Genomic DNA, 25,024 nt, shown 5'->3' with positions numbered 1-25,024 from the left:
CAAGGATAATACGTTTCTTGTTCTTTTTATATTTATTATTATTTTAAATATGCACATTTTAAAATCAACGAAGTGAAGAGATGTAACAGGACTTAATAATTTCTGATAAAAAAATACAAAATTATTGATAGAATTTACGAAATTTTACTAAATTGATCTTAAATTCCTAGTGTCAACTTCAAAATTTATAAAAACCTCTGAGATTTTCTTCAATTTGGAGAGCAGAAACGACAGATGCTTTGTTCATGTATACATTTTAGAGTACTTTTTAATAAATTTAATATGAATCTAAAATTATATGTTATAAGAAATTAAAATTTTCGAACAAAATGGCTACTAGAAAAGCGCATTCTGAGAAGTGGATGCTTATTTTTAGATACATCTCCATCACATCTGATGCTGGAGATTCCTCTGGATCTCTCAGCATCATCAACATCTTTCTCATAATTTCGCCGTTAATAAATGCGAAGATGATTATATACATGGTATATTTTCGTGTTTTAAATACAAAATAAACATCTAACAATTTAATTTTTTACTTGTCATCATCATCATCATCATCATCATCATCATTGGATTTTTGATGCTTTTAGCATCAATAAATCTGCATCAATCCGGAGATTAGCATAAATTTCTTCGCTATATTACACCCAGTTTTGATATTTCGGCAGCCATTTTGTTCCAAAACTAAATTTATAATATTTTATAATATAAATTTTATTATATTTTACAATTTGAAATATTTATTTTAACAAAATAGAAGTTAAAAACAAACAAATAGAACTATTTTATAATGCATAAACTGTACTTTAACTGCTTTTTCTTTAGTTAACAGTCGGATAATTACTAGTTTAACCGCATTTTTCTTTTATTTTTCCAAGTTAAACAGCAGTTAATTCCTTTTTTTTTATTACTATTCAATTATTCATACTCGTACAACAGAATTTACTCGTGTTTCTTTCTAACTCCCAGATGTTTTGTATGCATCAAACTGCATCCTTTTCTTCCTTATATATTTTTATTGCCAGATTTTAACTTCAAACCTACATTCTTCATCCTTTTCTTCAATTCTACCCCCACATAAATCATAAATTCATACGATTTTAGTGCCATAAACACAATTTCAACCCCTAATTTGCACAAGATCCGAGACCTACTTTCTCCAGAGTTTGGAGGTGGATGTTGCATCCTTCTCTTAAATTTTAACCCATTAAAAAGGACCCACGAGTGTAATTTTGATTCTTTAACTTCATTTTTTATGATCTAGTGATTAATTTTACTACTGATTCAACAGGAATGGTCGCTAGCAGTGATCGAAGTGGGCGCCATTCATCTTGGATTCTTGTCTACCTTCGTCTTACGTGAAATATGTCCTTAGTGATAAAAATGCAGTAGACCTATTTTCCTGACAGATTCATTAATGCAGTTCTTGATGCAAGTACAGGTTTATTTTCTTTTTTTTATTATTATTTTTATATTTGAATTCATGTTGGCCATCCATTCTGGAGTACCAGGAAAGTTTGCCATTAAAGCATCTTTCTCTTGCAAAATTCACGAATTTTAAACTCATTCTTACGTTCTGGAGCCTCCTATAAGTGTGTAAAATTACAATATTTTCATTAAAAATCATTCAAATTTTGAATTAAATAAGAAAATAATTGGTACTCTCTCCTAATGAATTTTCACGCAAATGATGCAAATTGTATCATTAAAAATAAAATTAATTCTATAAATAACTCCATCAGAAGCATTTATATTTATAATTTAGGGATTTATTTAACTGTAGATTAACATAATAATGCTATAAAGATTCAAAATCATGTCAGATTTGACCCCTTCGTATAGTGAGTCTTTCTTCAAGGTAGAAGACTATAAATAAGGATAAATGCAGCATAAAGTCGTCTCTTGAGGAGCTTCGTATTTATGGAATAAGAAAGTGAATTAATGGATTTATTTTGCATATCTTAGCTCACTAAATTTTAAGTTTAATTAATCTAAATACAGAGAATTCTCGTCATAAATAAAGTAGAAATTTCGACTGAAAATGAACTGCTGCTTGATTAAATGATACTTTACTTTAAATAAAATGTGAATTTATTACATTAAGAGGTCAAGCTTTGATTACAAACATGAAAATAAGCTGCAGGAGGTGATGATAATCGAGTATTATCTGTCACTTAAACATCATACTCGTCAGATCACAAATAACCTCTCAGTGTGGCTTCACACTTGGAAATTTAACTATAGAACATCGATAAAACTCTATAAAGTATTTTTTACATAAAATATATTTTAAAAGTTACCTTATAAAACCTTTAAGAAGGTAAAAATTCATAAATTTACAAGGATACCGACCTTTCCTGATCATAAGGAAAGGTCAGTATCCTTTCAGCATCCAGATGAGGATGCTGATCGTGCTGATCTTTTCTCATCATTTTATATATTATTTTCTTGAAGGATTAAAGTGTAGAACATATATTTTAAGAAATTTTAAGGAGAAAAAGTTATTAAAAACATGAAATTTATTAATTTTAACTTATTACTCCACAGAGCTGTGATCATTCAATTCTACATACTTGAGTAGAGTAGCAAACTGGTCATTAAGGGGATGCTTAAACTCGTACTTTTACATATTAATAAATAATTTAATTAAATTAAATCTATTTAATGCCTATTTTTTATTGTAATGTAATCATTTTTAAGCTAAATTAGTAGCGTAAATCATAAAATAATCCAAGTTTTATGGAGTTAAACCTACATAACTGCATAACTCCCTGATAAAACTATATTAAACAACTCAAATTATTTAATAAAAAAATTCTGAATCATTTAATTAAAGTATAATTGTATAATTTTAAAAAAATTTAATTGGCAATAGGCAAGTTTTTGAGAAGTTTTAAACAGTTTTCAGAACGTTTTCTCCACACGAAGATAAGGAGGAAAAATTCAGGTTTATGAGGAGAATAACCTATTATTGCACACCTGATAAGTTTAAAAGGAGTTAAGCACGTGTTTATAAGGAACTGTCACGTGAATTTGCTTTCTCCTGCTTAAAATTTATATATTTTTGCCATAGAAAATAATGCAATTAACTTGTATGCTTCAAAGTAAAGAAGCTTCAAAGCGTTAGATCTTCTTTACTGTGTACAAAATATTTCAATAAAAAAACCACTTTTCCACTAAAAAGTTAGGAAATTTATATTAAAGTTTTATATATTTCTTCTATTTTATGTTTTCCCTCCTTTCTGCTAAATTAGTGTTTGATGAATGCCTGCTTTGCAGCATCACCTCCACTTGTAAAAGATAAAAAATTGAATTAAATAAAGCAAAAATTCTACCAAAAATCTTTAAAATAATTATAAAAATTATGTAAATTTTCTTATCTAAGTCATCTATTACCATAAACATAAACATTTTTTAAAAAAAACATCAATTTTTCCCATCTCGATGATGCTCCAAGTCATCATTTTAAATCTACTTTTCAAGCACAATCTGTAACATTTTAACTGATTTTTTTACTTAAAATACTATAAAATAAGCTCGAAATCATTATAAATAAAATCATATTAAACATAATTATAATTAAAAAAATAATTCATAATTTTAATTTATAATTAATTGATCCGCATCTTTAAACGACATCGTGTTGCTCCTCTTGCTCTCCACCTGAATAAAATAGAATAAAATAAATTTTAATCAATTAAATAATTAATTTTAAGAATTTTATTTCCGAATATTAATAAAATATTCATACAAAATTCCAATTTAAAAATCATTTATTAATAATATCCTATCCGGAAGGTAAATTACGAAAGATGCGATGCTACGAAAGGAGGAAAAAATGTAGTTAAAACTGGTTTCTATTCGCACCTGCACCACCCCGGGCTAACGAATTTTACTTTAGAAAAGTAAATGAATAGGGAAAATATATAAATAAATGCTTGTAAGAATTAATCTTTAACGGAGGATTCACGTCCTCAGAGGTGACATGATTATAAGTTTCTATAGTTTTTGAATGATAGGGAGTTTATTTATTTATTTTTTAAATCGATTTATCACGATTTTAAATCAATATTTATGGTTTTAAAATCGTGATAATTTATAAATATAGATACAATACTGTGTAACTGCGGTCACGTACGTCACGCAAAACCATTGCTTATCCATTCATCTCGTGCTGAAGATTGCAGGAAGCAATCTTCAGCACGAGATGAATGATGCAAACGTCTTCCTTTCTTTATACTTTAATGGCAGACCCTGTGCAATTTTGATATTTTGTCTCAAATCTTCAATTATATGCAAATTAATCATCGAGGGAGTGCTTGAAGTTTCATCTTTCTGATTAAAATAAGCCAAAACCCGCTGTTTTGGTTGATTTATGATCACAATTCCAAGAAAATTGAAGAATTTTTATCAAAATTTCACTCAAAAGTAGTTATTTATTTTAATTTTAGGCTCTTTTATTTGCTTGAATCAGAGAATAAGATCCACCCCAACAACTACACCATTCTTGAGTGTGTAACGTCAGATATAACCTTTATAATGCGGTTATAACTTAAAAAAAAAAACTACTTAAATGACATTTAAAAACTTGTAACGTAGAAAGATGTTAGAGAATGCAGAAAACAGTATCACTCAATCAGTAGCTCGCGATCTAAGATGCTACAGACTATTTAGTTAATATGTGCACCTTTATTTTCTTAGGTTGGAAAATTATAAAGAACCTTATACATAGATCCTTTATAATGTTTTGAAGTAAAATTTTAAAATTATTTAATAAAATATACTTCAAAATGACAAGGACGATGACTTGGATGGATGGAGAGCATCTGGAGGATGTTGCTAAGATAGAGATCTTAGCAACATCCTCCAGATGCTCTGGATGATAGTTTTCCAGAAGTGGTTTTAAATAAAAATTGAAGAACTGCATAAAATATGTCATAGAAATGCCTCGAAAGTCTTAAATTTGCATAATTATTTGACAAAGAGAAGGCAACTTTTGAAGCTCGTTTAATGGTCACGCAGACCTTTACCATCTCAAAAACTGAAATTTCTATGCAAATAAATATAATTTATCATGTTGTATGTTCATTAACGGCGAATATATTTGATTAAAATTAATAAAATAAGTATTTACATCAATAAAGCGGCAAAAAAGTGTATGCGACGGCCGGGAATCGAACCCGGGTCAACTGCTTGGAAGGCAGCTATGCTAACCACTATACCACCGTCGCTCGAAGACATGGTTTCCTCAATAAATATTTAAACATACATCAGGAAAATAAACCCATATCACGTGACATAGAAGAAATTGTTATCACGTGACTTGCGTTTATTTCCTGATTTATATTCAAGTACTTGTGAAGGAAACTATGCATTCGAGCGACGGTGGTATAGTGGTTAGCATAGCTGCCTTCCAAGCAGTTGACCCGGGTTCGATTCCCGGCCGTCGCATACACTTTTTTGCTCCATAAATGTTCATTTACGTAATTTTTTATATTCCATAAAATTCACAAATAAACGAGCGTAAAAATGGCATCACAATCGATACAGCAAAAGTCACAACAAAAGCTGCAATCAGGGCAGAATTTATATATGAACCAAACAAGTTACAGCTCAGGGTTATGGCATAAAGAGACACGTAATACAGTATCATTTGCTGGAAGGAAAAGGCCTCTTACAGCCAAGGGCCAGGCCACAACAAAGTCTAAAGTCTGATCGTGGCTCTATTAAATGATCCATTAAATATTCATCCTAACCATAATTAATAGATCCTATTAGAATTTATTAGTAGTTTGTATGTAAAAAAATATAATTAATAAGTTCTAAACGCCTTCATAATCAAATGAGATGCATTCATATGCAGATTAGCTGCATTCATATTTAGATAAGGGTCATTAAGGACGAAAGAAATGAACTGTACAATTAAAACTGAGGACATACGTTTAATATTTTATTTTAAATAGCAAAACGAGACAGATATCTGATTAATTAGAGGAAAAAAATTATATAAATTGCAGTTAAATTAATATAATTTCCCTGGAAACATTACCGTTATGACTAATAAGGAAGTAAACCTGAAGAAGTACTTCAGGAATTTTTTATAAATAGGAGAAGATTCATATGATTCTTCTTGTTATTTATTGTATAGTGGCATTGCAACACGTGAGTAACGCTTTCTTATCTGAAACTCATTTAAATTTTTGGCAAATGTTTTTATAACCTTGCAATTTCACAATTGAAAAACGGCTTTGACATCATCACAGGTTCTCTTCTTTAAATAAAACAATGCGTACGAACGGTTACTTTTTATAGTTTTTAGTCAGATATTTATTGGTATGAATAAATAAACAGGGGAAAAAAATTCGTGGAGCAAAGAAAAGTTGTCTACAAACTCGTTTCTTGACACCTGCACATCCCCAGGCATTGGGATTTTCTAGGTCGAGAGGAAAGAAAAAATCGAAACTGCAGCATAACCAATTATGAACAGGTAAAAACCACATCAATGATTTAATGATTATAATCTTTTGTCTTTCCATATAATCTACGTGTTGTTTGCTTTTTGATAATTTACTCGTTGAATTTTAAAGAGGAGAATTTAACTACAAATCCAGTTCGAAACTCTTGCCAAGAATTTATCTGCGTGTGGCACATTGAAGGATACACTAGGTAAAAAGAATTGTGGCCCAAAAAACTCACAAAATATTGCCAAAATTATCGATTGTTGCCCAGAAACCTTGTTGAAATCTAAATTTGTCTTGGAAGTCGCCATTACTTGCCAAAATGATCAATTGCCGACCAAAAACTCTGCGGAAATTTCATGATATTGCTGGAAGTTACCATCAATTTTTTATAAAATTTGGCAAAATTTCAAAAAAATCCTACATTTTTTTCCATTTAAAACTTCTAAACGTCGTTATTTAAAGCACGTATCCATGATATTAAGTGCGCATTCATCAGATAATCCCCGAATCTTTCTCAACCAGTGGATCGCGAACTATATTCTTGATAATGTCACGGTCTTCCAGTACGCTAAAACGGGGTCGCAGCGTAATATAAGATTAAGAAATACTATTTTAATCGATTTAAAAACGTATATGTTGTATGTGTAAGAACTTTAAGACAGAAAAAAAATTGTGTAGTATTATTGAAAATAAAAAAACCACATGCGACGGCCGGGAATCGAACCCGGGTCAACTGCTTGGAAGGCAGCTATGCTAACCACTATACCACCGTCGCACGTTAACAATACTTTTTCCAATGATACTTGAACTTCACACAGGAAAAAACATGCGACATACTTTATAGTTTAAGGTGCAGACCATAAACAAGTTTAAAATTCACGCTCCGTTGCATAGTCGCGAAGGATACGGACAGACAACTTAACAGATCTTACGAACGTTAAACAAATTTGATGACAATTTTGCACAGTTAATTCTCGATTTTTGCCTAATTTTGCTGTAATTAGGCAAAAATCTGGAACGTGACGGTACTATACTTTTTATCAATTTCCACAAAGATGGAACGTCAAGATTGTCTGTTCAAATCACTTAAAAGGGGGACTTCAAATTTTTGGGGAAATTAATTAAAGATTTTCCTAGTTTCTTCTGTACATTTAATTACAGGTTTTCCAGCGTGGGATTCCGATATTGCATTTATGTTACCGGTAGCTTGTAATGGCATTAATATGGAAATTATAAACTGGAACAGCTCGTTTTAAACGGGAAATCGGGTAAATTTACCGATAATCCTGTTGGTTTTCTTTAAGGAAAATTTCAAAAATATGTTTTGTAAATCGTTTTGCTCTTCTGCATATCTTATGTACCTGTATTTTAATGCTCCCATAGAATAGAAGTAATAGAATAATTACATTATGACCATATAAATATCAATATACTAAATAATCGAATATATTTAGCATTGATATGCCTAAAAATTATAATAGTAGAGCCGAATTTAGAATCGTGGCCTTATGATGCAAGGTGTATGAAGTCCTCGTCCATAAAATAATAAACTTAGCACCCTAATCTGTAGCTTCAATCTTGTATAAAAGAAATACCTGTCATCTCCAAGTGGGGTCGGTCCTAATACAATCTGCAATACATAGGATCACTGCAGCATCGTGAGAGTCATGCTCACATAACCACTTGTATAACAATGTAATCTGTCTAAAATACATTGAATGTACCATAAATTGCATCAATTTTCAATAGTTTAGTATTGTATGTTACGGCATTCTTTACCTGCCAACTGTGTTATATTGTATCTATTTTATCATCTGGTCCATTTGTTTTACCATTCCCTCCTACGATTTTGGCACAATTTACTTTAAATTTTCGCACAGTTTGGCCTAAAATTTTGGCACATTCTGACACAAACTTTTAACCTTTTGCATGGTTACGAGTTCTTCTTTTCTGGGATGATCACCCTCCAACTTCTGGATATATCTTTACAAATTATTATGGGTTTAATGAGGAAATGATCGATAAAATGGCATCTAAATTATGGAACACCTGACCCTTGCTGCATATTTACAGATTCCGGGCAGGAGAGATGCAAGGACGTCGATGGAGGGGGGAGATTTTGACAACCAGTTTCATCTATTTGAATGCGAAACCGAAAAACGGGTTTGGATTATTCTTATTTTCTACATTTCATTTATCCGTATTAAATTATTGTTATTTTTAACTCTTCTAACGGTTTTTTCTAAAAAATTCGCATGAATTAATTGCAGAAGAATGTTAAAACCAGATAAAAATCAAAATATGCGAGCGTTGAAGAGTGGGAGCGGCGTACAAAACAGTTGTCGAGCGGCAGAAAATTACTAAATCAATGAGTGACACAGAAACCTCTTCGAGTCACCATCCTTCACCTTTGTAACCCTTTAGGAATTCCTAACGGTATATAAAAGGGTGAGTGAGTGGATCCAACACATCACTAGCTTGTGATTTCTAAGAAGCCAATTTACTTCTCCTCCTCTTCCTCCGGGATTAGCTACTTTTTTTCATTCGCCATATTTTGTTCATACAAATTGTAAACCATGAAATACATTTTTGGTAAGTTATAATTACAGAAATACACAAGAATTATCCATTATTTTTCTAAATGTTCTTCTTTATTTTTAAAGCAATTATTGTTTTGGCAACCGTCGCCATCGCTCTTCCAAGGGTAAGTCAATTTACAACCTTACATTTTTTTTTTTTAAATTATAACTTGCTGTAGGCAAATAAACGGTATATTTCCTCATCTCTGTCTTATTTTTAATGCCATATTTGATAAAAATAAATGAATTTCTGTACGTACTAAATTTTACCATAGATCTATAAGGATTTCATTGGTGAATTTCACCATTTACCTTCATTACAACAGGTACATTTACTTTTAATAATGATGATCTATCTTCCAGATGAAGCGTCAAGCCTACGTTTTGCCAGATGGCGTAGAACTGATTGTAGGAAGCATTCAAACATCGTTCAAGTGCGATGGTTTGCGATTAGGATTCTATGCTGACCAAGCCAATGGTTGCAAGATCTTCCACGTCTGCAACCCCGTTGTCCATGCCGACGGAACCGAAGAAACTCAACACTACAGTTTCTACTGTGGCAACCAAACCGTTTTCGATCAGCTCAGTCTCACTTGCAGCACACAAGACGAAGCCGTATCCTGTGACAGGGCTAAAGATTTCTTCTACGTTAACGACAAGATTGGAGATCCCAAAGCTCTCTTCTTGACAGAAGATGATGTTTTAAGGGCTCGTAAAATTTAAGAACCCTTCGATCATTCCTTAATCGATCCGATCCTGTGCTTCGTTCCTCTAGCCAGCGCGTCGTTCTTGTTGTATAGGAATGTGGAGGTCTGCCTTAGCAATGTGTCATTCGTGTAAAATACCTTTCAGCTAATAAAATGTGAAATTGCAAAGATCTCTATAATTTATGCTCTTGTATGTATAAATTAATCTATAAACGCTTCGTTGCTTGCATTTTTTAAAATAAAAATGTTCACATTTTTGTATTTTATCTACAGGAATTTAAGTAATCATTGTGTAATTTTGCCTTAGATAATAGGAAATTCACAATTTTACACACTTTACAAGTTACCTAACATTCTTTCCTTCACTAATTACACACTTTGTAACACAGAAAATTCCATTATATTCTTTAAAACCCTTATTTTTTACTGTATTTCGATCGATAGCCTCATAACACTGATTATTCAAACATAAATTTATTAAATTTATTAAATATTAAGTAAGATATAACTTAATAAATAAACGAAAAAGCATAAAATCAAGCTAAATTTTATATTTAAAAGGATTCTAGATTTCTAGCTAATGTACTAGACTTAAAAAATGGAATTTTGTAACCTCAGTTATAGCGCTTCATTTACTTCTGCCTCGACCGCTAGAGGGCTATTAAGAAATACTTGACCACTTGACGTGGAAATTCAAAATATGACATAAATTTTTACATAACTTTTATACTTATTTCCAATTGGCAATTTTTCCTTTGCCTGGCCTGTAAATTAATTGGAGAATTAGGATACAGTAATGGCGAAACTGGCTCCTGATTGGTCAAAGAAAGGTGGAACAGCAAGCACGTGTTTTGAGAATCAATGTCTAGAATTACACGGATGATTACGTCATTTATGTGCTTTATAAATATGCCAATGGAGAGTGAAGAGAATAGGAAGTTAGTTTTCTAGTGGGATCATATAAAGGACAAGATGTCAGCCTGCCATGTTGGCAGGCTGACATCTTGCGCTTTATATTAACCTGCATAGTGGCGCTCAAAAAGTTTAGTTTGAACATGTAAGGTTTCTCTCAATTGGCCTTCCCCTATCACATGATAGACACGAAAGAAACATTTACAGTGCCCACGAAAAAATTGAAAACTTGAAAGCCCTCTAGTGGTAGAGTCGAAAACATTATATAAAATTACAAAATTTCAAATTTGGCTCTCTGGTATTCAAATCTGAGACATAAATTACTTATTTTCAGGTTTGAATCGTCATTTATCCTCTGGTGATTGATTCAAAAATATATTATTAACTACAGACGTTCAATTTTAAATTCGATGCTAGCTAGCCCTCTAGTGATCACTACTGAAACATAATTTAAATTACAATTGAGTTTGAATTGGCATTGGCCCTCTAGTGGTCAAGTCTGAAACGTTACTACTAATTTTGAATTCGACGTTATCCCTCTGGTGATCGAATCGAATATATTATGGAAATTATAGACATTTTAGCATTTCTTTATTGTGGGACTAAAACACAAAATTATTAAATATGCTAGTAAAAATTTACCTGTACAAATATTAAATTTGACATTTAAATCACCGAAAGCTTTCATATTCTTCCGAGGGGTGTGCCTATCTCATAAGTAATGACCTGAATAAAATGTTAGTATCAAATTTTCTAGATGGATTTTTATAGAAGATATAAACTACAATGTATAAAAGATAATAAAATTAATTAAAGTTGGGTTTATGCTTAAAATGTCGTAGCAAAATCGTTCAGAATTTTACTTTATAAAAAAGAGCACGCTAAATTCAGATATTTATCATAAAAGAGATGGGTTTTTCTCCGAGAGATTTTAGCCAAATTTTCCAGATATTCCCTAAAATTTTCAATTAGAAGTTTAGTAAAATATTTTTATTTATTTGATACCAATAAGTTAATTATTGGTATATTTATACGAGGGTCAATAAAATTTATGATTTCTAAGAAATTAATTAATTAGTCACGAAGTATAGGGTGTTCATCGTTTGCTATCCATTCGAGAACAACAAATAAATATATATTTTTACATTTTCTCCTTTTTCAGAGTTTTAATAACAATTAAAAACTTCGAAAACTTTATTTTTTTATAATAAAAATTTTATAAAGTTTATATTAAAGTGGTAATATGGAGTAAATAATAGAGAAGTTACAAGAACAATATATATGTACTGTACTTCTGAAGGGTTTAATGTAGAAAAGTAATTTTGATGTCAAAAAATTCCTTAGTTTCGAGGCTTCGAAACTGCCAAATTTTATTACGATCCGGACCAGGAAACGGAAGTTATCCTTAATTTTATCAACGACTACGAACAATTCCCGCTTCCATAATAAGCGGCATAACGTAAAGAAATTCGTGTTATACCTAAATAAAAATTTTTCTACGTAATTTTTATGAATTATTTAACATTTTAATACACAAATCTTGTAAAATATACTAGTTATTTTTACAAAATAACCGAATTTTTACATCAATGCCGTCTTACGTCTTATCGCACTTCTCGCTATTAAACTTTAAAAAATTTCAATAAATAAATAAAAATTAGTTGAAAATCCATTATTTTTAAATAAAATAAAACTTAATTCAATTTTTATTTAACAATTTAGCAGTTAAACAGATAGAAATTAACGAAAAATGAACGGATAAAGAGTTATCACGGTGGCAACTGGATAAAGATGAAACGCAATTAACTATAATTTATTTAATGTAAAACAATAAAAAAATATATAATAATAATTAATAAATCTGTTTATATTTAACACAGGCAGCGTGTAGATTGTATAATTTAAGAAATCATTAAATTATTGTAATAGAACGTAGCATCTCTTACCTTCAAAGATAAAGCGAGAGCACGAAGATGAAGATAAGAAAATTTATTTCGTTTTAACTAAATAAATTTCTTTAGCATACTTATATAAATTCTAGGATATAAAACAAATAAAAAAATGTATATATTTTATATTCTTTTAACGTCCTCATTTGAAGAAATGCCAAGAAATCCCCATCATTAATATTCATTCTCAGCATCATTTGATTTATCGCTTATCAAAGGTGTATAAGTTAGTTGTCGAATTAAAATATAATAAAACTTAAAATAAGGCGATGATGGATAATATATATAAAGTATTACAAACGTGTTTAGAAAAATTTACTTCATCTTTCAGGCAATGAATTTATTAAATTGTTGAAAGACCAGGGTTGAAAGTTTTGAATGCCTTGACTATTAATTAGCTTTCAACACGTTACTTTGTTAGAACTTTAAAGCAAAGTAGCAATTTTTGGGGCGTAACTATAGCCCCTGCTTACCTCTTTATAACGTTTAACAGTGATTTTTGTACTTAAAAATGTAATAATATAATTAATTTTATTGTATATCTAAGAGGAACAGATTAAAGTACAGGTGATGAAGAAGGTGTTAGATCATGGAATTTTACGGTTTATAATTAATAAAATTAATTTTTTAACCTTTGTAATTTTGTTTATAAGTGATTTTTATGCCTTAAAGAGTGTATAAATTGAATTAATTCTTTAAAAATTATTAAATTTTAGAGTATGTTTAAGAGAAATAACTTAAGCTACGAGTGGTCCAAAAGGTGTCATTAGGATAAAATTTTCCTCGTTAAATTAATTTATTATAAGGAAAATTAATTTTATTTCGTCTAAAAACGTGTTGCTTAATTAATTTTAAAGTATTTTTCATATAAAAACTTGGATAAAATTAGAGAAGATGTTTTCGTTCGATGTAAGAGTGTTGCTAATGTATGGAATGTAACAATTCTTCGTTTGTTTTGTAATTAATTCATTATATTTATATTATTAAAATGCTTATAAAAATTACAATATATAATCGAATTTTTAAATTTTATAAATGTAATTTATATAGATATTATATTATTTAAAAAAATCTGATAGAAAAGTTTCCTCTCAGATTCCCTTCAATTAAAGAAGAGATAAATCATAATACAAGGTATTTTTATATATTTTATTTAATTTTATAATAATTTATAATGTTGAATACAAGAATTGTTTATTTTAAACCATAAAACTTGGCAAAAAAGTTGATAAAAGTTAAAAATAACACGCCATTTTTACGACATACATAAGTATAAGGTAAATTAAAGCAATTTTTTGCCAAATAATTACGTTTTTGTACGTTTTAACAGTGAAAAAAGTTATAATAATTGATAAAAATTCGATTATTTTAAATATTTTCAAAATATTTGAAGTTATAGACTCAAAAATACACTTTAGCAGAGAAGATGCTGAGATGCTGGATCCGCATCACTAGATTTAGGATTAGACAGTAAATATATGTTTAAATCAATAGAAAATAGGTAAAAATCGAATGAAAATGATAAAATTTCAAGAAGAGAAAAGTGTAGGATGTAAGAAAAACAAAAATTTACATCCGGATTCTTCCAACTGACTCTACATCTTTTTACAGGAGTGAGATTTAATATTCTGTAGAATTCTTACATTTTCTGGGTATTCTCCCACGAATTGCAATGTAACTATTAGGAAAAAGATGCAAATTTTGTGCACATTAATATTCAGTTTTTCTTTTTTTCCTCCTAAATAAGTAACTCGACACGTGGTTTGAAAGAAAAAGGGGGTGACGTTTGACATCCAAAATAAGAATTTACATAAATAATGTCAAATATGCAAAGTAACCATTTGTTGGAGAGAATAATGAAATTATTTGCTATCAGTTACAAATGTTGTATTTAATAAGATATCCGATGACATCATAAATGAAAAGGTGAGGGGTGAAGGATGGTGGTGTGACACATACAACGCCCTTCTTAACCTGTCCGCTCTGCAGGGATCTTCAGAATTCTATATAAAGAATGGCTTCATCGGCTCCATACTTTCACTTCTTACAATTAGGTGAGTAGTTAACGTCAACACTAACTATACTATAGTTATATCTACTTATTTTTTCAAACTTTTTACAAGTTTGAGTGGAATCCACCATGAAGATCTTAATCCTGAGTAAGTTGCGTGTCTAAGTTTACATTCTTATATCTTTTTAATGGCTTAAATTTAACGTATTTCTCTTCAAAGCTTCCATCTTTGTGGTTGCTGTGATAGCTCTTCCAAGAGTAAGTTGCGTTTTTATTTGATTTTCTTACCCTTTTCACGAGAGGAATGATTTAAGAATGGTTCCTTTTTTGTTAGGCAAAACGTCAAGTTTACTATTTACCAGCTGGAGCTGATCTGATCTTGAGTAAAACCCTGCAGAACACGTTCAGTTGTGAAGGCAAAGATGGCGGTTATTATGCGGATCAAGGAATGGATTGTCAAATTTTCCACGTTTGCCACCCCACCGAGAAGAAAACTGAACAATACAGCTTCATCTGTGGCAACCTGACAGTTTTCAATCAGCAAACAATGACGTGTAGTCATCCAGATGATGCTGTACCTTGTAACAAAGCTCACGAGTTTTTTCATCTTAACGAACGTCTCTTCGACGAGGAGGAAGTTTTCTTGAAGGATGAAGAAATCTGATCAAATTTCTACAGTTTATCCTCATCTACATGTTAAAATTTATCATCCTATTATCGCAAATATAACAATGCTTATTGTGGTACCTTCCATGGAACCTTGGTTAATTTGTTATTGTTGAATTTTTTTAAATAAACTGCAATTATCTTAATGTTTCCTGCATCTTAAATCTTTTCAAGATGGAAAAAGAAGAGAAATATCGTGGTAAAACGCTATCCGAGACTCGAAATTGCAAATATGACTAATTATGGTGATTTTCATACGATTAAACACGTTACACAGCTTCCAACATCCAAAATTAACACCTTATCATCCCCGCATCACTTTAGAATCGTTGAGAGAAGCGCGAGAACGTCTCGAAGAAGCGTAACAAGATCAAGGTTACGATGGTATATAGTATACATTAAATGAAAGCAAAAAAGTGACGATATTGTTACTTAGTTACACTTAACTTGCTTCTTGTAGGGGATGCTGAAAGTTCAATGATAACCGGACTTCATTGATGTTAAAGCTGAATTAATTCACAATTAAGTTGTTTGGAAGAAGTTGAATGAATATTTTTGATGGTAAACAAGATAAAAGAAATTCTTACGAGTTTCTTTAAGCAGATATTGTTTCATATTTCATAAATAACGCGTTAAACGTCATACTAGAATATTAATAACTCAAACGAGCAAGTTGCAAGTGTGAAAACTGCATACGAATGTGAATAAATGAAACAGAATTTACATGTGTGAAACATTGATTCTGTGAATACGTAAGCAGCAAAGCAGCACAATAGAAAGTTAGTCAAAAATGTCAAATATTTATTAACCTGACCTCACATAATTATGAAATAAATGATAAGAAGGATGAGATTCTTACTCGAGAGCTGTCAGTTTGCCAAGTAAAAAATGGCGGCGAAAGACTCGAATTTACTACACAACATTATAATTTTCTGCAAATAAAAATGTTTTATCTTAAATCTTCATCGGTTCTACGCTGTAGAAAGTACATTTTAAGTGTAAAATAAGAAAGAATTGGATATAAATTGGATGGATAATCGTCAACTCTGTGATCTGAGTTCCCGAAGACGACACGTTTGAAGCTTAGTTTTAGCCCTCTTATAAACCGTTAATTAAAAATATTTAGTAGTAAATGTAGAGTGACATTTATAATATTCCATAAATTCATTTTACTAAATTATTTTTACTTTTCAACTTTGTTTGATCGATATTGAGAAGTGTACAAACCTATTGGAACTCGAGGGATCGCGCTCTACCAATTGAAAAGCACAAAAAAATCATAATTTTTCCTCACAGAATGTATTTTAAATTAATTATAATCATGTTTTGAATTTTATAACATTAAAAAAACAGAAAAATACTGTGAAATGAGAGCGAATTTGGGGAAAAAAGTACGTTCTTCCTAGAAGTGTTGTGTTTGAAGCTTCATTCCCTCACGTGTAATCACTAAACGAAACTATAAAGCAGAGATTATACAGAAGCTCCCGCAGTAACCCCCCTAAAGCGACATTTCTCAACCTTTGTCACGTGGCGACCCCGTTTATCGATTGGTAAAACTGTGTCATTACCCTCGAGACAAACGAGGGATCGCGAACCACCGATTAAAAATCTATAAATTATACCCTCTTATACTTGAAATTTCATAATTTTTACACATAAAAATGGATTTAAACTTAAATTTTATCAATTAAAAACAGGTAAAAGTGAAACTAAACCACGAGACGTGTGTAAATTCTACAAAAAGGGGATAGACGAATGAGGAAGTTTGTATAATGATTCCACATCATCTGGTGTCTCGTGTAACATCACACGTTGCATATAATTGGAGGAAATTAACCAATAACGAGTCTTCTTGCGTCTAGCTACCCGGGGATGAAGTTGTTTACTGGCGAATGCCAAGAGAAGTTAGAAGAAAACTGCGCTTTTCACAGCTTCCTCAGGCTATCGAATTTAGGTAAGTGAATCGTTTCACGTGCACAATTTATACCCCTCTGTCATGTTAAATACCATAAATCACGTGTTTAGGACATAGCCTAATAAGGGACTATCGTGTGTGAGTAGTTTTATACCCTTAATCACGCTGTAAATTAAGTAATTCGGAATTGTTAGCTGTAGTGTTTATATACGTAAACGAGCTCTTTGTAGATGAAAAATTGTGTGTTTTTTGTAAGTAAAGAGATAAAAATGACGTAGACAAATGTCCCTGTCGTAGAATTAAGTTGTCGAGTCACTTTTCTACTTCAGTGCATTATGTCTCACCCATAAATTATACTTGCTAACCAGCAGACAGGCAAACAGGCAGATTCAAACGTGATACGCCTTTGTTTTTCTCACTTTATAACAGTAGTATATACCAAATATCTTAATATGAATTTTCTAAGGATGATTAGGGTCAGTAGGTCATCCTCTCTATGTTTACATTCAGTTTAAGTGCACTCGTACTTCGATAATCTCTAGAATTTGATTAGTAGGAACCGTTAGTAAGCCGTTGTGTTGACAAAATTCCCGTAAAATCCACCTACGCGACATCAAAATAACAGGGGTGGAAACAGGTCTGGTGATTCTTCCCTCGATATTGCGACATAACTTGAAATCTCTTGCGAAATCTTCACTATATTTTCGTTAATTTAAACCATTTTAATTAACAATTTAACATTTTTTTTTCCATTTAGCATTCTTCCGGCGACAGAATAAACCATAAATAATGAAATTCCTCACAATTGGTAAGTGATAATCTACAGAAGAGCACCAAGATGAAGCGATTTAAATCAAAAATATTCTATCTTTGCAGCCTTCTTAGCCTTCCTAGCTTCAGTGGTAGCTCTTCCAAAGGTAATTAATCAAGTTAATTCGAAATTTCTGATACTGAAAAGCCTTAAAACGTGATTAAAATCCCGTTATATTGCCATCAAACAGGTTAAACGACAAGCTTACTTCTTACCTGAAGAAGCAGAGGCCATCATAGGAGCTCCTATAGTGAAGACTTTCATTGTGAAGATAAAGGAAGAGGATACTTCGCTGATCAGGGATGGATTGTAAGATTTTTTCACATCTGCCATCCCTCACCTAATGGTGTTCTTCAGTACAGCTTCCTGTGCGGCAATCAAACCATTTTTAACCAAATTAGCTTGACTTGCACCCACCCAGACGAAGCGGTTCCTTGTCAAGATGCTCACAATTACTACTTCATCAATAGAAGATTCTCTGTCAGAAAGATAATCGCATCCAAAAACAATAACGACATCGAATGAAATCACTCGTTACAAATCGACCTTTTAAAATAAAATTATTAATTAATTTTTGTTAATGAAAATTGAATTAAATTAAATATCATCTTCGATTTTTAAGGATGATGAAGTTGAACGTATGAGAAATTGGAGGATTTTTAATGTAATAAATTGAGATTTAATAATAAAAATTATGCAAAATTTGCTGTTGAGAGTCGATATTTGCCTCTTTTTTATTAAAAAAATATATATATATATTAAAAATAGTCAAAAATTATAAGATTTTCTTGATTCTCGCTGTTCTCATGGATGAAGAGGCCATTCTTCTATCTTTTCTAAGATTTTACTTACTTTTTTGGCAATATTCCCGATCTTTTAGCCAGGTATTGGGCTGAAATTTTTAAATTGAATGTCTGTCTGTCTGTTTTCCAAGCTTTTCATATCTGGTCTGAATTTTCTCAGGATTTAGATAGATGAAAATCCAGACTGGTTATAGAAAGCTTAGAGAACGGAGACCCTATTAACTATATACGAATTTACGGTCTGGACCGGAAGTCACGTGATTTTTTAAACTGAAAGGTGAATAAAGTTTATGCCATTCTTTCTTATGATTTTAGGTAATTTTTTGACACAACTTTTCACCTTATTTTCTAGAATTTTCGCTGATTTTTGACACGATTTCACGCCCTATTTTTCTAGATTTCCACTCTTTTTGGTACAATTTTGCACCCTACTTTCTAAAATTCTTGCTGATTTTTGGCAAAATTCTGCACCTCATTTTCTAGAATTTTTGATGGTTTTTTTGGTACAACTTTGCACCCATTCTAGAATTTTCGCTGATTTTGGCACAACTTTTCACCCTATTTTCTAAAATTTTCGCTGATTTTTGGCAATTTTCCGCACCCCATTTTCTAAAATTTTTGGTGCTTTTTTGGCACAACTTTTCACCCTATTTTCTAGAATTTTCGCTGATTTTTGGCACTGTTTCACGCCCAATTTTTCTAGAGTTTTGCTGTTTTTAGAAGAATTTCGCACCCTACTTTCTAGAATTTTTCCCTACTTTTTACGCATACTTTCCCGACATATCACTACATTTTTCCATAAAATTTCTGCGACAATTTTTCACATTTATCAGCATTTTTCTCGGCATCTTCCTCGCGCTGATAATAGTAAAACGTGTTAAAATCAAGTAAAAAATTTACTACAGAAGACTAAAAATATAAATTTTATCATAAAAACTTAATATTCTTTACACAATTGCTCAAAAAATTTATAAAATACCTCGACCCTCAGCTAGTTTCCTCATCTTTTATGTAATCGTGTCGCAACAGTTATTTGCGAGAACATAAAAAGAAAAATTTATAATTACTAGTTTAAAAGTGAAAACAGACAACCAGGCGAACAAGTTCTGGGTCGAGAACCCGATATTTTCGAAGATCTAGTTCGAGGTCACGAGCAGAGAACAATTAATTAGGTTACCGACAGAAACACAAAAGCTATTCACCGTGCACCCGCCGCCATATTGGATTTTTTAGCGAATGGCGCCGTTCTGTCCTCCGAAAGGGGGTCAAAAACGTGGCGGCGATACTCGAAACCTTCAAAACTTGTAGATATAAGTCTAGACTCAATGTAAACACGAAGTAAGAAAGGAATTTGTTTTGGTTAAATGCTTAATTTGCTGAAGATTTTTGCAAGATTAAACAATACTTTTTTTTGAATTTTTGCAAAATTGAAGGCTTGTTTTAAAGGCTATTTCCTAAATATGACGTATTTTTTTTTGCAAAGAAGGAGATTTTTAGAGAATTTTTTCGAAAATATGAGACTTCTCACTTGATTTTCTTTAAAAAATTGATGATTTTCGTGCAAAATACCACTGTAATTTATAAAATTATCACAAACCAAGAGGTTTTTAAAGTGTATTTTGCAGATTGGTGAAAATACTTGCGACTATCTAGACATTTTTGTTAATTTTTTTGCAAATTATGAAGATTTCTTTGCAGAAAAGAAGAGTAATTTGCAAATTTGAAGTGGTTTATTACTGAAAAAAACAGCAAAATTTATTGCAAATCAAGGGATTTTTCTGAAAATTGGTGAAATTATACTTTTCAAGAGTATTTTTTAAAGTGAAAGATGCTGCTTTTTCTTTAATTTTTTGCAAAGGAGACGGCTTTCCTCTGCAAAAAATACACTTGAAATCCGACACTCGTTTCCAGTTACAAAACACTAAATTTAGAGACGTCACAATAGAATTCCAACAGGGGAAAAAATCATCCCTAAATTTTATAATTAAATCCCCAACAAAACAGGGAAAAGAAAATGGAGAAACATTAAAAACTGATTAAAAATTGCAAAAATGTCCGACAAATTCGTGTTAAAATACTTATAAATAACGTTTGGAAGAAGAAAAATGAAATAATATTTCACTTATAAAAGCTTTATTATTGGCATAAGAGCAAAATGTCACGACATCTTGACATGAACTTTTATGGATCTTGCTTAATCCTGTTTGGCAATGTGGGTGAACATGGCACTGATAACACGTCCCAAAATAAATTATTCTAGGATATAACGGATTTTTTAGAACGTTTTCAGCATTTTTTAAATACATTTTCTATGTTTTGAGACCGAATTTTTTCGAATTTACTTGTTTTTCCTGCTAGAAACTCCCGCAGATTGATGGCAAGAAAGAATCATCATTCGTCATCTTCACGCCCTTAATTGCCTTTAATTTCACTTAATTGTCTTTCTAATCACGATTTAAATTTAACAGTCATCAATTATATTATTTAATTCTTTAAATCTTCTTAATTTTAATCTCGTTTCTTTGATGCTTTTTACACACGCAAATTGCATAAGTTTTAATGGAGTTTCTGCAGATTTAATAATTAATTAAGTTTAACTGGAATTTAATGGTGTTACCATTATATTTCATTATTTTCTTAATTGAAAATTAAATATTTTAATGCATTTTAATGAATGAAACTCGAATTTAAAATAATTTTCTTTTGAAAATAAATGAATTTTGTTTAATCCCACTTAATTACATTTCGAGTTAATTATAATTAAAACTAATTATAACTATTAGAAGACATTTACAGCATATTTTAATGAAGGAAATTCCTTGTTTTCTTAATTATAATTAAAAAATTTCACCTGTTTTAAGCCGATACGTTTCATTTTTTCAATCGATTTTAATCACGTTTAAAAACTCTTAACTACGTTTAAAATAAATGACAATCAAATAAAATTGAATTTTAATTATGAAAAAGTGTTTAATTGGCTTAAATTTAATTAAATTCTCAATAATTTTACGGAGTAAAGGTACTTAATTCCCATTAAATTGCATACAGTTTTACACACGCTATTCTCAAAACCGATTCTTACGTAGGGTATTTAATTACGTTTAACTCTCGGTAATGACAATATAATTTAATTATAACGTAATTAAAACCCGTTAAAAGCACGTCACAGCCTTAATTTAGCATTAAAACACGTAAAATTGTGTTTTATATAAGAAGTATCAACCCAAGTTACACGTCCTTCGAACGACCTTCTCCAGCTACTACAAATGAAGTTTTAAGTTCGAAAATATAGTAAAAATGTATGACTCTACACGAAAATAAATCATGAAAATCAAGAAAATACAATTCAAAAAGATTCCGTGAACGATAACTAACAACTCGATTGCAACAGAAATTAGGCATTTATCCAAATATTTCCTCTTGTTCGAGGAGAGTCTAACGGTACACGATCACGTCTTAACTGACACAGAAGAACAAGGTTTTCTAATAAACCTTCACCTTCCTGACCTCAATAGGGTCATCCATTTGTATAAATATCCAGCTGTAAGCTGTTAGCATCACTTTTTCATTCAACGCACCCTCAATAGGTAAGCTCAGCACATACCTCTACATCTTCTTTTTTCTCTACTTCAACCCTTCTAACGTTTACTTAACTTTTGATAGGACACAGAAAGATGAAGTATATACTTTTAGGTAAGTGTAAAATTTCTTAATTTCCTCATATCGTTGGATAGAAACGTCATTTTCCTCACTTTCTTCCTCGCAGCTCTTGCTCTTCTGGCAGTTGCAATAGCCTTTCCTCGAGTGAGTAGATTTATCCACCGTTGTTAACCTAATCCAGCATCTTTCTAGTGTTTTTTTTAACCTTTAATTTTATACGTAGACTAAGCGACAAGCCTTCCAACTACCTGACGGTGCCTTCCTGCTGTTGGGTAAGGAACCACCAGAGACATTCGACTGTTCAAACAAGGCTACAGGCTACTACGCCGATCTGGATACGGGATGTCAGGTGTTTCACGTATGCAATCAGGTAGAACACAAGGATGGATCCAAGGAAACATTCCACTACAGTTTTATCTGTGGTAACCAAACTATCTTCAGTCAACTTACCATGACTTGCGCCACTCCAGAGGAAGCAACACCGTGCCAATCTGCACCAGAATTCTACAGATTAAACCAGAAAATCGGTTTGACTGATACCCCCATCTTGGAGGATGCTGACGTTGAAAAGCATAACCAGCTTCGACAGTTATAAACTTTTCTTATTTGTTGCTGTAACAGGTTACCTCATTGGCTCTCGGACCTCGGCAGTAGTTTGTCTATGTCATTTTTGGTGGGATGTTTCTTCCTAAGACACCTTCTTCATGTAAAAAAATGCATACAAGTGTACACAAAGGAATCTTCAGGTTTCTGTACAGCGGGTCTGCTCCATATTTTAATAATGATTTTTTTTATATCGTGCGCGTCGTGTTGATGTAGTATTTTTGTAAAGAAAATGTTAAAAAAAATAAAATTTTATGCAAGCAAAATGAACTCGAACTCTTCTCCATTTTATAAATTTAATTAATTGAAGTTAAAATCGTGTTATATAATTGATAAATCGCAGATAGAGGAGGATGAACGATGCTGGAAAATTGCGATTTTCTTACTTGATACACGCTTAAAAATCGGTTTTAAAGCTAAATTTTTATCAATTTTTATGCAAACTTTGAAGAAATTCTTACGTTTTAATAAGGGAAATTCGTATTTGCGGTTTGTCGAATTTGTCGAGATTTCATGACGGATACGCAAGTAAAATTGTGTATAACAAATTTAAACTTTATAATTTAATTGTAAAATAATCATTTATGCGATTTTGATGGTTTAATAATTATTTATAATCGATTAAAGTTGTTAAATTTTAGATATTTTAACGGTTTCTAACAGCATGATGCTACTGGAAAGAATCGATTTTTTTCGATTGAAACACATTAAATTAAGCTAATTTTTCAGCTTTATAATTAAAATTTGATCAAAATTATCTAGAAATTTAAAATTTTATCAGATTTAAACAGAATATTAATGTGATTTTCGCATTATTTTATAGCATCATCATCCACGCTTCTTGCAGATTCGTGAGGTTTCCTGCTTAAAAAAATATGAAAATTTTATTCTAAAAACTCTTTTTTTCGATATTAAACTTTAAAATAATTAATTTTAAACTTATTTTTAAAGTATAAAACCGACAAAATTAAAGAAATTTTAGGGATTTTTGATGAAGAAAGTCGAAAGAAAGTTACTTGTACGAGCGCATTCGAATGGACTGTTTAACCGATTTTATAGGTAAATTTTTATGATTTTCTCGAAGAAATTTTCTGGGATTTTACATAATTATAATATGTACAGGGTCAAAATGAACCGGAAACATTTTGTATAATTTATAGATGATAAAATCACGAGGAAGCCGGTAACAATTTGAATAATGTTTTTCTATGCAAATTAGGAGATAAATCAGTTAGAAAATTATCCTTTCGGCACAATAAATAAAAAATTTGCAATTTAAAAATGTTTAACCTAAAAAAAATCTTTAGCTGGAAGCAGTTTTTGGTTTTATTTGGCCTACTCCTTACCTGTTTAAGCGTGTAGAATAGCGCGATGCGTCGCGTCGCGTCGCGTCGCGCCTCGACAAAAATAATAAGTTAATTATCCGTTTAATATAAGTTATATCCAAAAAGTAAACAAATAATTCAATAAATGTATTATAATCTTAAGACTTTTTCTCGTTCCTTTTAAGATTAAACGGATTTTTTAAAAGTTTTTCCCGATTATAAATGCTGCGCGTTATACGTTGGTTGCGCCCTTCTCCTCCTTTTCTTTGGATGTTTTTTTGGACCTTTACTTTAATTTTTGTTGCTTATAAATACTTTAGTAGATTAAATTTCATGTAAAAAATTAGATTTAACCCCATTTAACTACAGAAATTACGAAAGAAACTTACGAAGCATGACTGATAATAAGCAAGAGAGCATCACTCGAGTTTAATTTTCCGAAATTTGCATGACAAATATTAAAAAATTATGAGGGCAAATGAATTATGGAAAAGGATTTTGAAATAATAAAGATAATTCTATGCGTTTTTCTGATGCGTAACAAACGATTTATGTTGAAATTTACTGATTTCTCTTACGCTGCGCGTCCGACTTAGCTGTTTTTTAAGGCTGTTAAGTG

The 25,024-nt window shown here is 31.0% G+C and overlaps 4 protein-coding genes, 1 long non-coding RNA gene and 3 other non-coding genes across 8 annotated transcripts in view; 6 read left to right on the top strand and 2 right to left on the bottom strand.

The window, feature by feature from the left end:
• LOC136973410 (microtubule nucleation factor SSNA1-like) overlaps window positions 1-25,024 on the top strand; it is a 114,917-nt gene that overhangs the window by 41,693 nt on the left and 48,200 nt on the right. The gene's annotated exons all lie outside the window — the stretch shown is intronic.
• TRNAG-UCC (transfer RNA glycine (anticodon UCC)) lies at window positions 5,163-5,234 on the bottom strand. The gene has a single exon. It is a non-coding gene; the product is annotated as a tRNA-Gly (tRNA).
• TRNAG-UCC (transfer RNA glycine (anticodon UCC)) lies at window positions 5,383-5,454 on the top strand. The gene has a single exon. It is a non-coding gene; the product is annotated as a tRNA-Gly (tRNA).
• TRNAG-UCC (transfer RNA glycine (anticodon UCC)) lies at window positions 7,168-7,239 on the bottom strand. The gene has a single exon. It is a non-coding gene; the product is annotated as a tRNA-Gly (tRNA).
• On the top strand, window positions 8,942-9,918 carry LOC136973405 (U-scoloptoxin(01)-Cw1a-like). The gene is made up of 3 exons (XM_067268126.1): window positions 8,942-9,056; window positions 9,128-9,168; window positions 9,407-9,918. The coding sequence occupies exons 1-3, from the start codon at window positions 9,041-9,043 to the stop codon at window positions 9,764-9,766; spliced, it is 417 nt and encodes a 138-aa protein (XP_067124227.1). The 5' UTR covers window positions 8,942-9,040; the 3' UTR covers window positions 9,767-9,918.
• On the top strand, window positions 14,647-15,434 carry LOC136973404 (U-scoloptoxin(01)-Cw1a-like). The gene is made up of 3 exons (XM_067268125.1): window positions 14,647-14,770; window positions 14,843-14,880; window positions 14,957-15,434. Exons 1-3 carry the CDS (start codon window positions 14,752-14,754, stop codon window positions 15,284-15,286), a joined length of 387 nt encoding a protein of 128 aa, XP_067124226.1. The 5' UTR covers window positions 14,647-14,751; the 3' UTR covers window positions 15,287-15,434.
• LOC136973403 (uncharacterized) lies at window positions 17,100-18,488 on the top strand. The gene is made up of 4 exons (XR_010880489.1): window positions 17,100-17,242; window positions 17,961-18,011; window positions 18,080-18,120; window positions 18,205-18,488. It is a non-coding gene; the product is annotated as an uncharacterized lncRNA (long non-coding RNA).
• On the top strand, window positions 22,375-23,350 carry LOC136973402 (U-scoloptoxin(01)-Er1a-like). Its single transcript, XM_067268124.1, has 4 exons — window positions 22,375-22,404; window positions 22,481-22,510; window positions 22,584-22,621; window positions 22,701-23,350. The coding sequence occupies exons 2-4, from the start codon at window positions 22,492-22,494 to the stop codon at window positions 23,070-23,072; spliced, it is 429 nt and encodes a 142-aa protein (XP_067124225.1). The 5' UTR covers window positions 22,375-22,404; window positions 22,481-22,491; the 3' UTR covers window positions 23,073-23,350.

The sequence above is a fragment of the Centruroides vittatus genome, unplaced genomic scaffold, assembly GCF_030686945.1.
Source record: "Centruroides vittatus isolate TY-2023 unplaced genomic scaffold, ASM3068694v2 contig_3169, whole genome shotgun sequence".
NCBI classification, from domain to species: domain Eukaryota; kingdom Metazoa; phylum Arthropoda; class Arachnida; order Scorpiones; family Buthidae; genus Centruroides; species Centruroides vittatus.
The sequence above is the reverse complement of the archived record's forward strand: the minus strand, read 5'-3'. Positions and strand labels throughout refer to the sequence as shown.

What these genes read in the sequence shown, in the direction of transcription:
- LOC136973405 (XM_067268126.1), top strand. An exon ending in TCGCCATCGCTCTTCCAAGG is followed by an intron (nt 9,169 to 9,406) that starts GTAAGTCAATTT and finishes TCTATCTTCCAG; the next exon opens with ATGAAGCGTCAAGCCTACGT.
- LOC136973404 (XM_067268125.1), top strand. An exon ending in CTGTGATAGCTCTTCCAAGA is followed by an intron (nt 14,881 to 14,956) that starts GTAAGTTGCGTT and finishes CTTTTTTGTTAG; the next exon opens with GCAAAACGTCAAGTTTACTA.
- LOC136973402 (XM_067268124.1), top strand. An exon ending in TTGCAATAGCCTTTCCTCGA is followed by an intron (nt 22,622 to 22,700) that starts GTGAGTAGATTT and finishes TTTTATACGTAG; the next exon opens with ACTAAGCGACAAGCCTTCCA.